The following is a 14,650-nucleotide window of genomic DNA, read 5'->3' as shown; positions in this document are numbered from 1 at the left end:
TATCAATTCAAAAGTGAACACTGCCATCTGCTGGTCATAGCTTGATAGTGTACATTTAAAAAAAAAGTATAGCTTTTTAGAGTGAAATAACAGAATAATCCAGTGCTGATGTCTGAAATCAGTTATTTTTGAAAATAATTATGCTAATGACATTTTCAAAAGTGTGTCTCTTACAGAGGATCGAGACTCCAGACATTCCTCTTCATATTCTGGGTTTACCTGCACAAATAAAATACTTCCTAAGGTACTTTGTATCTGGATCACATTACGACACATTACGACACATTTCCTAACGCGGCGACTGCGACAATGAATAAATATCCGCAGTCCACTAACCACAGCAATCACATCATGATGTGGCAAATGAGAGGGCAATACATGTTTGTTTAAAAATTAGTTTTTTTGGTTTCACTTGAGATTTAGCATCATTTTAGTAAATTATTAGGAGAATAGATTTGTTCCACAGTTCTTGCTATACTACAAGATCAGGAGTAGGTTGTGTTCACGTTTTAGACTATTTTTGAAAGAAATCTGCAAAAAATAAAATGGACAAATGTTTTCCCTGATCGTTATTTTTTAAGTGAGTGGATTTACAAACCTGACATATTCTTATGGATGAAAGTCTATTCTGCTGGCCGACATCACACACATGTTTATACATATATTGTCACAACTTTTGGACACCTTTATGAGAAAATTATTTGACCTAAGTTCATAGGCGCTGACAGAGAAGACGTTGTTCTTTGTAATTGACTTTGTTTCAAGTGGATTGTCCGAGTAGGCCTGATAACAAAAATATGAGCCATAGATGCAGGCAATGCGTCATACAAAGGGGGCATGGGGAAGGAAATCTCTCATAGGAATCACAATTTTCCCTTCTTTTTTGCCATTTTCTGTCAGACTCTCAATGTATTCCACACACACCAAGCCAAAATTGGGTGTTTTTTTTGCATAGAAAATTGTTCAGTAGAAGCAAAAACGCCACTCATTGTGAATGTTAGCATATGTAGCATGAAGCTAACGTAGCTTCCTAGTTAGCGTCCGTATTAATGGGCTGTTGACCCACTTTGCTCCACTCCACCTATCTGTATCTTCATTTTGTAAAAATATATATTCATAATTCAGCATTTGTTAAAGCAGTACTAAGTAACGTGTTTACCTTAATGAATCCTTTTCGTAGTCCCTGTGGGGGGTAATACAAGTGTTTATGGGATGATTGGGGGGTAGTTCATCTCTCCCCTGATGTCTCTGGCCAGAAAACCATGCTTGCAACTTCACTACCACCGGACCGGAGCAAGCAATACACACTAATGGAATCACGAAGAAGAAGCTAACATGCTAATGGGCAAAGCTAACTGCGGGCAAGCGTCACTTCAAACAGTATTTACAGCCAAGTTTGAGTGAAAACATTTATTTCCATTGTATAATTGGATGTACAATATCCCTCTCTCCCTTCGCCTTTCCTGTGAGCGTAGTATTTACTCTCCAAGACAATTAATACGTTTAAAAATCGCAACCTGCTACGACACCTGCAGTTGTGCTTATGGCCTCTAGGGGCAAGAGAAACTTAGTACTGCTATAAAGTAGTGGTTGCAAAAAGTGCAAATGTTTTTTTCTCATCTTGTTTTCCCCCTCTGGCTGTTTCAGATATGACCATACATGGGCAATTCCAAAGTTGCCATCTGTGTCTGTAAATCAAGTAAAAAATAACTGCATTTTGACGGTTGCCATCGTTGCCACCATTGAATTTTGCCCACCACCTCAATTTCGATTTCGCGATGTCATGAACGTAACGTACGGTACATTTTTACTTGACTCACTTCTGCAGCTAAGTAGTGTCCAGTGGCCAAATGTTTAAACCTGAAGAGACTGTTCCAGTAGCCGGCTCCTCCTCGGCACGGGTCATGCTGCACCACCTAATGTTACAGACATGAAGAGAACAGATAAAATAAGGAAATATCAACATAATTCAAATGCAATTAAAATGACAAAGGTATAAATAAATGAAATGCAAAGTGCAATCATGGATGTTTATTTACCTCAATCTCCCACAGTGCTTTGCTGCTGGTGGCGGAGGTGGCGGACTGTCTCCCGGTGGTGCGCAGAAAGACGTACTGTTTTTTCCGGTGGTCGTCGCACGTGAGGAACTTCTCCTGCTCGGCGTGAAACAGTCGGACCACATCTCCCTATCAATAAGGACATATGAGTCAAAGATTAAGCTGATTAGTATTTCCTCCAGTGTTGCATTCATTTCTCACCAAAGATCTTGTATTGATGATCTGACAAGTATACATACAATATACATATAGCTTGATGTTGGCCAGATATAACAAATCCAATTACCACACCAATACAAACATGAGTCAAGGAAACAAGAATCAAGGAAGAAAATGAAGTTGTGACAGATATCAGGTCAAAATTGCCCATATTTTCAGCGTCACAATCTAAATAACAGATGAATTGGAGATAGATTCAGACGGCATCTCTGGAATCGCCCATATATGGTCATTCTTAAAAACAGTTAAGGGGGAAAACAATTTTGAAAAAATGTAAATTTTCTCTAATTATTCAAAAACTACTGTAACAAACGCTGAATTATGAATATAGTTTCTACTAAATAAAGATACAAAGACATGGGGAGGAGCAAAGTGGTTCAACAGCCCATAAATACATGAATCACGGAGAATGCTAACATGATGCTACATGTTAGCATCGGGCTAATGCTAACGGTTAGCTAGCGCTTGCAACAACTGCCGTTTTTTCACTTCTACTGCACAATCTGCAGTGAGAAAATATCCATATGGGCCCGATTTACACTTGACTTTATTTGTGTGATAAATAATTTCATATTCCACCAGAAAATGGCTAAAAAGAGTGAAAAATTGTGTTTCTCTAAAGATTCTATTTTCCCCCTTGGCGAAGCCACGCCCCCTTCTATGACGAGATGCCGTCTGTATCTATTGAATGGATTATACTGCTGATATAATAGCTACAAAGATTTTTTTCGGAGGGAATTTTGGATCTCGTTGGACCTCTAAAATTAAACATTAAACGAAAAAGGATTTATACTAAAGATTATTATTTTTTAAAGCAGGCTCGTTCAAAATCTTGGCGCTGTTCTGACATAAACACCTAACATGAAGTTTCCTCCAGTGAATTCTTTGCTCCTGACGTGATGTTTCAACATGATGCTGTGACTGTTCGTCAGTAACTCACTGCCTGCCGTGTAATCTGGAGCTATTTATTTATTTGGACAAGACAAACCTACTCCGGAAGTCACGTGACGCTCGCGCGCAAACAGCCCGTTAAAAGGGATAGACGAAGGAGGCAGAGCATCTGGCAAAAAAAATAACTGTTGCTAAATCAATAACGGAAATACACACCCCTTTCAGGATGATTTCCTGGTTGTCGCCCCATTTCATGAACAGAACAATCTTCCAGCTGGTGTTACAGTTCACCGAGTTCACCTGAGGAGAAAAAGTTTGTATCTCACACACTAGGATTCCCAACAAACAAAATTAATTCATAAATGTTTATTTTAGCACATCATTAGACAAACCTCGTTGCATCCAGGGTTGTCCACGAGTTGATGGGAGCTGGCGTGGAGCGGCTGACCGGCGTTCACAGGATTCAGAACCACTTTGTCCCCAATCACGACCTGCAAGAAAAACAAACACTGGGATCTTATTTGGAAATCACACAAGCATGAAGAAAGTAAAGGAAATGTATATTCCCATTCCAGATTCAGACGGTGATGTGAAAGGTGCGCACGACTTGAGCGTTTGTCATACTATTGAAGCAAAACATACTTTTTTCTGATTTATAAACAACTCATTACTCAACATTGCATTGGGCACCCATTGAGGCTGTTTTTGAACAAAATGGCACATATCTCCTTTTACCACAACATTAAAATTAATAAAAATATGAATACAATTTGGAAAAAATACATTTAGGTTGATGTTTTCAATGGGGACTGAAAATGATGTCTCACGCCCCTGAACCACTCTGTCAAAATGTGAGCCTGATGAATCCTGACATTGTCATCTTGGAATATGCCCGTGCCATCAGGGAATAAGAAATGTATTGATGGAATAACCTGGTCGTTCAGGATGTTCAGGTCATCAGCTGATCTCATCCTTTGGGCACAAGGTGTTGCTGAACCTAGACCTGACCTATTTTTTTTTTGGAACAGGCAGTGTATAAAGCTTAACACAGGGATGTAACTCCTGGTGTTTAGACCTGTTCAGCAAAATGTGTTTCTGAATTTTTGTTGAAGTCCTTTTAAGTCAAATCAAACTTATTCTTACAGAGCCCTTTTCCAGCTGCTAATTTTATAATTTCAAAGATTACTCATTCATTAAGTTGCCGCTGAGCAACTGTCAAGTCTTATTTAGCTGTAACAATGTAACAATGTGGTCATGTCTGCATTGCCACAGACCGGCTGTTTGAAGCAGAACCCTAAAAACAGTGCCCTTTTCACTCCTTTAACTCCAAGGATAATTGCCCTATCAACCATCTCCAAATGCCTCCCGTGGTGCCATTATAAATAGCAGGAGGGCATTGATCTCATTGGGACACTCTGCCCGCGGGTAACTCTCGGTATCTAAGACAAACAGTTTAGTTTGTGTTTGCCGTGGCCCGGTGATTAGGAGCTTAGAGCAGGAGCCACAGGGAAGACGCTCTGCCAACTGGAGATTTCAGATCAGAGGACATGCAAAGGCGGGAGGAGACCGGAGATTAGGAGAGAGGGAGTGTTTCATGGTGGCTGCTGTTTTTGTTTGACGTACAGCACTGCAGTAGGTCAACATAAGGTCATCTCATTGTTTTCAGCCAACGCAGAGGACTTTATAGAGGAAGATCAGTATAGAGTTCAGGAATGTGATGTCATATTGCTAAGCATTATGGGATTAGCAGCAATTGTAAACTAATGGAGATTTTAAAAGTTAAAATACTGGAGTTATTGTTCACATTAAGGCACTTGGACACCACAGTGTGTTAGATGTATTTACCAGCAGTAACTCAGCAGCTAACGGAGTTGTTCCACGGCTTTTTTCTCCACTTTTTTATACTGTTTTTAGTTTATGTTAGTCAGTGGAAATATATGCTAACAGCTGCAAAGATGGCGGATCTCTATGGTAGCTGTGGCATTTCTCGAACTACAGGCTCAATGTGGCAGCAAATTTAGAGTAGTGTTAGCACAGCACTTGAATAATATTATTTTGAAGTACATACAAATATAAATAGATACATTTCACTTCAGGGTCACAACCTTGGCAAGACGGTAATCATATATATATCATAACATGACTGCTTTGTCTTTGCCACATACTAGCAGTAGGGTATCGGTTAGCCTGTAAGACACTTGAAAAAAATACAAAATGGAATAAACTACACCTTTTGGGTAAAATGGGGGGATAGGGCTCACACTCCCGTTCCTTTCTTTCTGTTTTGTTATTGTGTGAGGTTTTATTTTAACATAAGGAGTGTGTTACTAAATGACAGCACCAGGCGCGAACAGCAGCTAGCTAAAGCGAGCTGGTGAATTAATGTATAGTTACTTCACTGGAGCTTGAACAAATCAACAAATTTATCTAAACTTTTATCTAAAGGTCTGGGCGAGAACATTAGCCTGCTAGCCTTCAAAGCCAGTGTTGCTAGTATGGCGCTTGCAAGTGTTTTGACCTCCAAGAACGTCATGAAAACCACCTATACTATTGTTTCACAAACATTTCATTCAAAAAGATGCTAAGTTTGCTATTCCTGTTTTGTCCTCTTTTTTTTAATTGATTGACTGCGGAATTCTTCCGCAGTCAATTATTGGTTTTCATGTTCTTTATTATTGATTGACTGCGTAATCCTGCTATTACTTTTGGGAATTCAGCGATTTCCGGTTTTTCCGCAATCGGACGATATTCGGCCGATTTTTCCCATTACTTATAATGGGGCTTCCTCAAATTCACAGATTTTGCAGTTTTTTCCACAGTTTCAGCAATTTCTGCAGTTTGTGCTTGTTCAGCTTCCACAACTTGTCAGTTTTCTGAAAAAATTTGAGTTCTACAGTTTTCCAGTTTTTTTCTACGGGCTTGGGAATTCTGCCATTGATTTGTATGGGGAATTCTGCCCATTCATTTTAATGGGAATTCAGATCTTTCAGCCATTTCTGCAGTTCAAATACTTCTGCAGTTCAAATACTTCTGCAGTTTAAATACTTCTGCAGTTCAAATACTTCTGCAGTTTAAATACTTCTGCAGTTCAAATACTTCTGCAGTTTAAATACTTCTGCAGTTCAAATACTTCTGCAGTTCAAATACTTCTGCAGTTCAAATACTTCTGCAGTTTAAATACTTCTGCAGTTCAAATACTTCTGCAGTTTAAATACTTCTGCAGTTCAAATACTTCTGCAGTTCAAATACTTCTGCAGTTCAAATACTTCTGCAGTTCAAATACTTCTGCAGTTCAAATACTTCTGCAGTCTCAAATACTTCTGCAGTTTCAAATACTTCTGCAGTTTCAAATACTTCTGCAGTTTCAAATACTTCTGCAGTTCAAATACTTCTGCAGTTCAAATACTTCTGCAGTTTCAAATACTTCTGCAGTTTAAATACTTCTGCAGTTTCAAATACTTCTGCAGTTTCAAATACTTCTGCAGTTTCAAATAATTCTGCAGTTCAAATACTTCTGCAGTTCAAATACTTCTGCAGTTTCAAGGATTGGGACAAAGACCCGAACCAAGACCCAGACTAAGATCCGAACAAAGACTCGAACCAAGACCCAGACTAAGATCCGAACAAAGACTCGAACCAAGACCCAGACTAAGATCCGAACCAAGACCAAGACTGGAGCCAAAAGCCAGACACAGACCAAGACCAGAACCAAGACCCAAACCATGACCCAAACCATGACCCAAACCATGACCCGAACCAAGACCCAGACCAAGACCCAGACCAAGAACCAAACAAAGACCCGAACCAAGACCTAGACCAAGACCCGAACCAAGACCAAGACCCAGACCAAGATTCAAACCAAGACCTAGACCAAGACCCAGACCAAGATTCAAACCAAGACCCAGACCAAGACCCGAAACAAGACCCAGACTAAGATTCAAACCAAGACCCAGACCAAGACCCGAAACAAGACCCAGACTAAGATCCGAACCAAGACCAAGACTGGAGCCAAAAGCCAGACACAGACCAAGACCAGAACCAAGACCCAAACCATGACCCAAACCATGACCCAAACCATGACCCGAACCAAGACCCAGACCAAGACCCAGACCAAGAACCAAACAAAGACCCGAACCAAGACCTAGACCAAGACCCGAACCAAGACCAAGACCCAGACCAAGATTCAAACCAAGACCTAGACCAAGACCCAGACCAAGATTCAAACCAAGACCCAGACCAAGACCCGAAACAAGACCCAGACTAAGATTCAAACCAAGACCCAGACCAAGACCCGAAACAAGACCCAGACTAAGATCCGAACCAAGACCAAGACTGGAGCCAAAAGCCAGACACAGACCAAGACCAGAACCAAGACCCAAACCATGACCCAAACCATGACCCGAACCAAGACCCAGACCAAGACCCAGACCAAGAACCAAACAAAGACCCGAACCAAGACCTAGACCAAGACCCGAACCAAGACCAAGACCCAGACCAAGATTCAAACCAAGACCTAGACCAAGACCCAGACCAAGATTCAAACCAAGACCCAGACCAAGACCCGAAACAAGACCCAGACTAAGATTCAAACCAAGACCCAGACCAAGACCCGAAACAAGACCCAGACTAAGATCCGAACCAAGACCGGAGCAAAAAGCCAGACCCAGACCAAGACCCGAACCAAAACCCAGACCGAAACCCAGACCACGACCCGAACCAAGACCCGGACCAAGACCCGGACCAAGAGCCGGACCAAGACCCAAACCAAAACCCAGACCAAGATTCAAACCAAGACCCAGAATAAGACCCAAACCAAGACCCAGACCAAGACTGAACGAAGACCCGAACCAAGACCCAAACCAAGACCCAGACATATATCCGACCCAAGACCTGGACCAAGACCAAGTCCAGACCAGGTTGCCATAGTTACCGGAATTACAACCATAACCAGGAAAACCACAGAATCCAGGGCAAGTCCAGACCAGGTTCCCATAGTTACCGGATCATTTCAGGAGTTTCAAGTATTTCAGGAGTGGTGAAGAATTCAGTGTTAAGGATTATAGGAGTTTCAAGGTTTCAACAGTTTCAAGGTTTCAACAGTTTCAAGGTTTCAACAGTTTCAAGGTTTCAACAATTTCAAGGATTTCAGGAGGTTCAAGGTGTCAATAGTTTTGAAGATTTCAGGAGTTTCAATGTTTCAAATCTTTCAAGGACTTCAGGAGTTTCAAAGAAAGTAAGAGTAACAGTTTCAAGGCATTTTCAAGGATTTTTCAGGTGACTTCTGCATTAGATCTATTCCGCAGTCAATCGCAATTGCGCAGCAATTGCAAAATTTTCTAGTTATTCCTCTTCCATCTTTTTCCCGATTTTCTAGAGCTTTCAGCACCTTCATGCTTTGTGCAATTTATGCAAGTTATGCATCAAAACGTTCCGCATGTTGAGGAGAAGGGTGCTATTACTTTTGGGACTTCTGCAACTTACGGTTTTTCCGCAATCGGCCAAAATGTCGGAGATTTTTCCCATTGACTTATAATGGGGCTGCCGCAAATCCATGCTTTTCTGCACTTTTTTCTGCATTTTATGCAATTTCTGCACTTTGTGCATGTTCAGCTTCTGCAACTTGTGGGTTTTGAGAAAAAATTGGCCTTCTGCAGTTTTCCAGTTTTTTATACGAGAGTTTGGAATTTTTGCATTAGTGTGTATGGGGGAATCCAGCCAATGGGGAGACTCCAGGCCTTTCAGCCATTTGTGCAGCTTCTGCCAATCAAGCACTGAGGCCATTTCAACAGTTTGACCAGTTTATGGAATATAAAAGTTTATGCAATATTAACAATTTATGCAAATTAACCACTTTATGCATTTTAAACCGTTTATGCAACTTAAGAGTTTATGCCATTTAGGATTTATGAATTTTAAAGATTTACATAATTTATGCAAATTAACCCATTCATGCATTTTACCACTTTATGCAGTTTATACAGTTTATGCAACATGACATTTTATGCATTTTACCAGTTTATGCAAATTTGATTATGCAAATTAAGCAATTTATGCAATTTAAACAGTTTATGCAATTTCTGCATTCGCTTCCCGCAATTCCGCAGTCAATCGCAATGGCGCAATGCATTTCTAGTTTGGAATAATACCTAATTTTTCACATCGCATGCTGCACACTGCATTACTTTTTGGATTCTAATAGGGCCAATACAAAAAGTGCTAATAATGACAAGCTACTAATTAGACAAAGAAAATGCTCAGTTTGCAGTGGTTAATCCGAGAAAGGATTTGGATGAGGACCAAACCAATTTATTTTGTATTTATTCATATTTGGCAACATTTAGTCAACATCTCCATGGAGACGAGCTGGAGACGTCCTGCTCTCAGTAAAGTTACAGGCAGATCTGAGGAGAGATAAGCGGCTCACCACAAAATGCTTTCTTTCATTCTGTTTTTTGGGTGAAATGTTGCTTTAAAGTTCTTTCTGCTTGACTACACGTCAGCACTGAAACATAAATCAGGCTTAAACACTCTTGAGTCAATGTATGTATTTTCCAGGTCCTACCCACAAGACAGCATGGCCTGCTTTCATTCACAAAAAGGTTTTAAAGTGTCAAATAAAAGTCATCAGACAGATTGAGTCATGACAGTGACTTGGCGCCTCAAAGTGAGCATTCACTGTGAATTACAAATGTGTGTAAGAGACAGAAATTACACTCTGCTCAAAAGAAATAAATAGACCTTGACTTGAGCAAAATCATCAGAAGAGAAAGTAGAGAAAAACAAATTCAAAGGGCCTTTGAAGTGTATGTTCCATTCACTAAAGTAAAAAATCCCATATAGACATTCACCAAATGCACCGGTGAATGATCCATGAGCCGTTTCTGTGTCAGTTCTGCCTCTGTTTTGTAGCATCTCTGTTGCACAGCAAAGGTAGAAAAGGTGAATAACTCACACTGTCCCCGATGGAGCGCAGTTTGTAGAATGGCTGGATGTAGAACCAGGAGCCTTCGTTCCCGGCCGTGTCCAGCATCACCCTCATGGCGTTCTTCTCCAGCAGAGCAGGCAGCCGCTTGTTCACTGTCAGGTACTTGTTACTCTTCAAGTGCAGCAGCTGAGGAGACATACAAATGTCAAAACTCTGCATCAGTGAAGAAACAAACACGTCATTACCACGTCCATTTCATAAACCAGGTTCAACACGAGTCTGGCTCTGGTACTATGGAAACTTAGTCTGGTCTAAACCGGGTTTAGTTCTTAAGACCATGCTTAGACTGGACTCTAAACTTTGTCTCAATTAACACTTATTTTAGTGCACAAATAATCTCAAACTCAATGGCAAAAAAGTGGAGTCCTACTCATTGGATCCAAGGACACCCTCACCAGATCCTGGTCCTTCAGTATCCTTGTTGACGGCTGTCTGATCCCCACCTCCACTCAGGTCAAAAGTCTTGGTGTCATCTTAGACAGTACACTTTCATTCACCACCCACATCAACAACATTATTTAGCATATTATACAGCAGACCACGTGCAGCTACTTTATCAAAGGGAGGTGAGATGGCTATCAAGACGACTGGTCCTTAATCGTTTGTATGAACAAAACAAAAAAAATCCCCTCTTGCACAGCACTTCACAAACACTGATTTCATTTTCAGACTAGCCTACCTTTGTGATATTTTTTCACACCTGAACCAGCTGAACACATCACTTCAAGGGAGAAATAGCAACATATTTTTTGTTGCTAACATAATCCAAGCTTTAAGAAGAAAACTTGCTTTGTGGATTAAAAGGACTCAGGAAATGAGGATGGCTATTGTTTCCCTTCTGTCTGACATTCTTGATCACTGATTTAGTTTCAGCACCTTTCACAACTGGCAGGACAGTTTGATGAGTTCTTCCCTGAAGATCCCAGAGATGGACGCTTATGGATAGTGGATCCCTTTTCTGTGTTCTAAGATATTTAGGAATAGATCTTATTATTTGTGCTAATTTTTAACTGTGCTAATTTACTAATTGTAATGTTGATTTATTGAAGATGCAGTGGGACAAACTGGATTTGGCCTCGTTCTGGATTGTTGTTTCCAAGGAGTGCCCAAGCCTTGCTCTCAGAGCTGTGCAACTGCTTCTCCCTTTCACTTTACCTTTGTGATTCAGGTTTCTCCATTGTGACCACAACCAAGACTAAAGCCCCAAACCGACTCAGCACAACACTGGAGGCGACTCTAAGACTGAGCCTTTCTCCCATTCCACCCAGACTGGACCTGATCATATCTGGGAAGCAGGCGTGTGTCGCATCAAGAGAGAGGGAATCTCATTAGTAGCACTTTTAAAATGACTTTTTTTAATCCACACTCGTGGTGGAAAAGCACACACCCTTCACAGTAGGAGGAACAAATGTGAATTTGCACAATTAAGGGAATAACTTACACTTTCTACACATTATCTTTAAATATATATATTTATGTATTTTAATTAAAAAAAAATCATTATATATTGATGCATTTTTTTTAAAGTACCTAATTTCTTTCCACTTGTAATTTTTGTTTTTATATGATCCCAATCATAAATGTGTGTATTATCCTGTGTTCCTAATATGAGGTTAGTTTTTATGAATTATTGGATGAACATGTGCAGGATTATGCGTATGTTAAATAAAGATACATTTTTTTCCAGCAAAGTAATTATTTTAATTATTAAACGGTAACATAACTACTCAGTTCACATCACTTCAAAAGTGAAAAATAAATCACACCAACGATAAATTGTTTGATTGGGCCCCGGGTTACCTTGCACTGAAAATGTTGGGCCCCAAGGGCAAAAAGGTTCTCCTGCCTTATGGAGAGGTTGTGTGAAAATCAGGAAGGGAAACTACTGTTTTTTTTTTTGTTTCAGTTGTTTTAGGTCATTATTTCTGACCAATGATGAGTAAGATAGTGCTAAAGATGTGTTAGATATTATTACCAAACATAATACCCGTTATGTTTGGTAATAACGTGTATTATTACCAAACATACCCGTTATATTTGGTAATAATACCAAACATAACGGTATTATTACGCTCAATCGCTAAAAAGATTGAGCAACAGGAGACAGGAGCGCTGTAGATTCTCTTTGTCATGAGCACGGTGTAATTGGGGAATCATTGTTTCTGCACGCTCGTAGATGAGTTTCACGCCCTTAAATAAAACGCTTATTTTCCATGTCCTTGTGTTTCGCTCAGAGGCCACTGGTAAACTGACAAGTCTTCCGACAACAGAAACAGACACGATGAAGAGTATTAGGAATAAGTTACCTGGATGACGTTGCCGTATTGGATGACTGTCCCCAGGAGCTTTTTGTTCTCAGAGTCATTTTGCTTCTTCTCCAGGTCGGCCGCGTGCTGCAGAGAGAGGGGGCGGCAATACATCGTAAATCCAGCTGCACAGTCCACTCACCGGGGATAAGTGAGAAGAAAGGGTTTTGAGCATGTAACCTTTAGAAGCAGCTTCGACTTTAGGCCATAATCTATGCATCTCTATGGCAGCATGGCTTAAAGAAGCATGATCCAACTCCAATCTTCCTTTGTCAAATTTTAATGTCAGTTTGAATCCAATGAAATGCTTCATGATGCCATTTAAGGCCTGCAAGTGCTCCTGTTCACCTTGTTCTTTGCACAAACCAGCCACATAAATTACATTTGCATATTGTACTGTACATCAGGACATGAGTAGACGGTGGCCTCTGATGGAGAGCTGTGTGGGAGTATTTCTGATCCGGCAGAGCGAGAAGGAGGTGATGATGTTGTGAATTTGACTTTGACTCACGTGGAGCTTGTTGAGCAGAACCGTGTCTGTGTTTCCTCCGGGTTTAGCTGCTTTCCAGAACTGCTTCTGCGCAGAGTAGCGGTTCATGGGGCACAGTCTGAACAGGCAGTCTAAACAAACAAATGAAGAGTTTTATTGCATGGAAATAAGGCGCGTTTGCGATACATCACACGTCATGCAGTATGGGGCCAAAAAAAGTCATCCTGAACCAACTGTGAACCTTTATTACGATGAGCCAGAGAAACGACACTTTTATTGTTCACTTTTATTCAAGACAAAAAAATAGCCCCAAAAGAAAGATAATGATTTTAGTGTGTAGTGCACACAATAAAATAAAAAAACATTGTGACTCGGGGTGCTGATACTGGAAACAAAATATGTGTGCCCAATTATTTGTTATTAGTGAAATGAAATTTGTTTTGTCCTCCTTCAGTATATTGAACACACTGTGGTTTGTGAAAAAATACTGTCCATGTGATTGTAAAGCATTTTTAGCGATTGTGCAGGCTCGAAGGCTAGTTTTTGCTTGCAATACTGTGAAAGTGACCCTGGAAAGTGGCCATGAAACAACTTGAACAATTGTTTGTCATGTTATGTTATGCAAACCCCGATTTATTTTCAAGTTAGAGTTCCCGAACTCTATTTAAAAAATAATAATAATAATAATAAATGTGTAAAATGAAGATGACTCACTTAAAAAAACAAAAGATGTTTCACTCCCATTCACGCGTGTTTGCCCAGTAGCACAGAAACGGATCCCGTGTCAAATAAAAAATCTCCACCTTCCCCTTTAATTCAAATTTGATCTTTTCCAATTGAACGTGCTTCAATAATATCATATAACAAATTAATAAAGGTTGGAGGGTTTTTCTTATTTCAATTTAGTAATATCATCTTCTCGATAACACTGAAATAAATATAAGAGTTTTCTGCTTGTTATTAAGATTAGCCGTTACTGTGGTACTCCAAAAAGTGCAAGCCCAGGGTCAGGAAAGGTGTTTCTTTTGTTAAGTAAGAGAACTTTACACTACATGAAAATGAACTGATCATTAACCCAGCCCACGCTGCACTGATGATGGACTCAATGAGACACAAATATCTCATTAGTCTTGTGTGCAAGTATCAGCATAAATAAGATATGTAGCAAAGTAAACATTTTGAGACTTTTATTATGCCAAACTGCAACTTTCATGTAAGACACCCCTGTCAGAAAGTATTCCACCATCATTTACAGTGGTCTTTTATTCATATCAAGTCTGAAAGTCAGCATGCACAGGAGCCACCTAAGCTGAATAGTACCAGGCAGAGGCTTTGCGATGGCAGATCCCACAGCCTGAGGGCTAAAGCTCCAGGCCTGGGTCCCTCTCCCACACATACGCAGCCATGTGTGCAATAAAATCGGAGCGTCAGGATGCTTCCGGGTTCTAGTATCCTGGGTTTGCAGTGTGTGGATGATATTTAAAATGTTGCCTGTTTTGGTAATGGGCCTCCTGTACACTGGTGCTCCTCTTCTGACGCAGAGTCTGATACGCATGACCTTCGTGTCAACCTGAGGACCGCTCTTTGGACTTGGAGTATATATTGTCCTTTTCTGGACATGACTCTCGGACACAGAGTTTCAAAAGCTGCCTCATCTTTTGAGCAGACACTCTAAGTTATATGGGTAAACTCAACGGTGAAA

General features: G+C 40.3%; 1 protein-coding gene across 1 annotated transcript in view; it reads right to left on the bottom strand.

Annotated features, from left to right (window-relative positions):
- The window catches only part of LOC306979668 (inositol 1,4,5-trisphosphate-gated calcium channel ITPR1-like), a 123,957-nt gene that overhangs the window by 89,874 nt on the left and 19,433 nt on the right, over window positions 1–14,650 (bottom strand). Inside the window, exons 4-11 of the mRNA XM_079578741.1 lie at window positions 12,970–13,079; window positions 12,459–12,545; window positions 10,120–10,278; window positions 3,560–3,658; window positions 3,384–3,467; window positions 2,040–2,186; window positions 1,821–1,916; window positions 175–219 (exon numbers count right to left, since the gene is read on the bottom strand). Coding sequence (XP_079434867.1) covers window positions 175–219; window positions 1,821–1,916; window positions 2,040–2,186; window positions 3,384–3,467; window positions 3,560–3,658; window positions 10,120–10,278; window positions 12,459–12,545; window positions 12,970–13,079 — 827 coding nt within the window. The remainder of the gene's footprint in view (window positions 1–174; window positions 220–1,820; window positions 1,917–2,039; window positions 2,187–3,383; window positions 3,468–3,559; window positions 3,659–10,119; window positions 10,279–12,458; window positions 12,546–12,969; window positions 13,080–14,650) is intronic.

This window comes from Gobius niger (assembly GCF_951799975.1).
Source record: "Gobius niger genome assembly, chromosome: 20".
Taxonomy (NCBI): Eukaryota; Metazoa; Chordata; class Actinopteri; order Gobiiformes; family Gobiidae; genus Gobius; species Gobius niger.
Note: the sequence above shows the minus strand (reverse complement) of the source record. Positions and strands in the feature narration are given on the sequence as shown.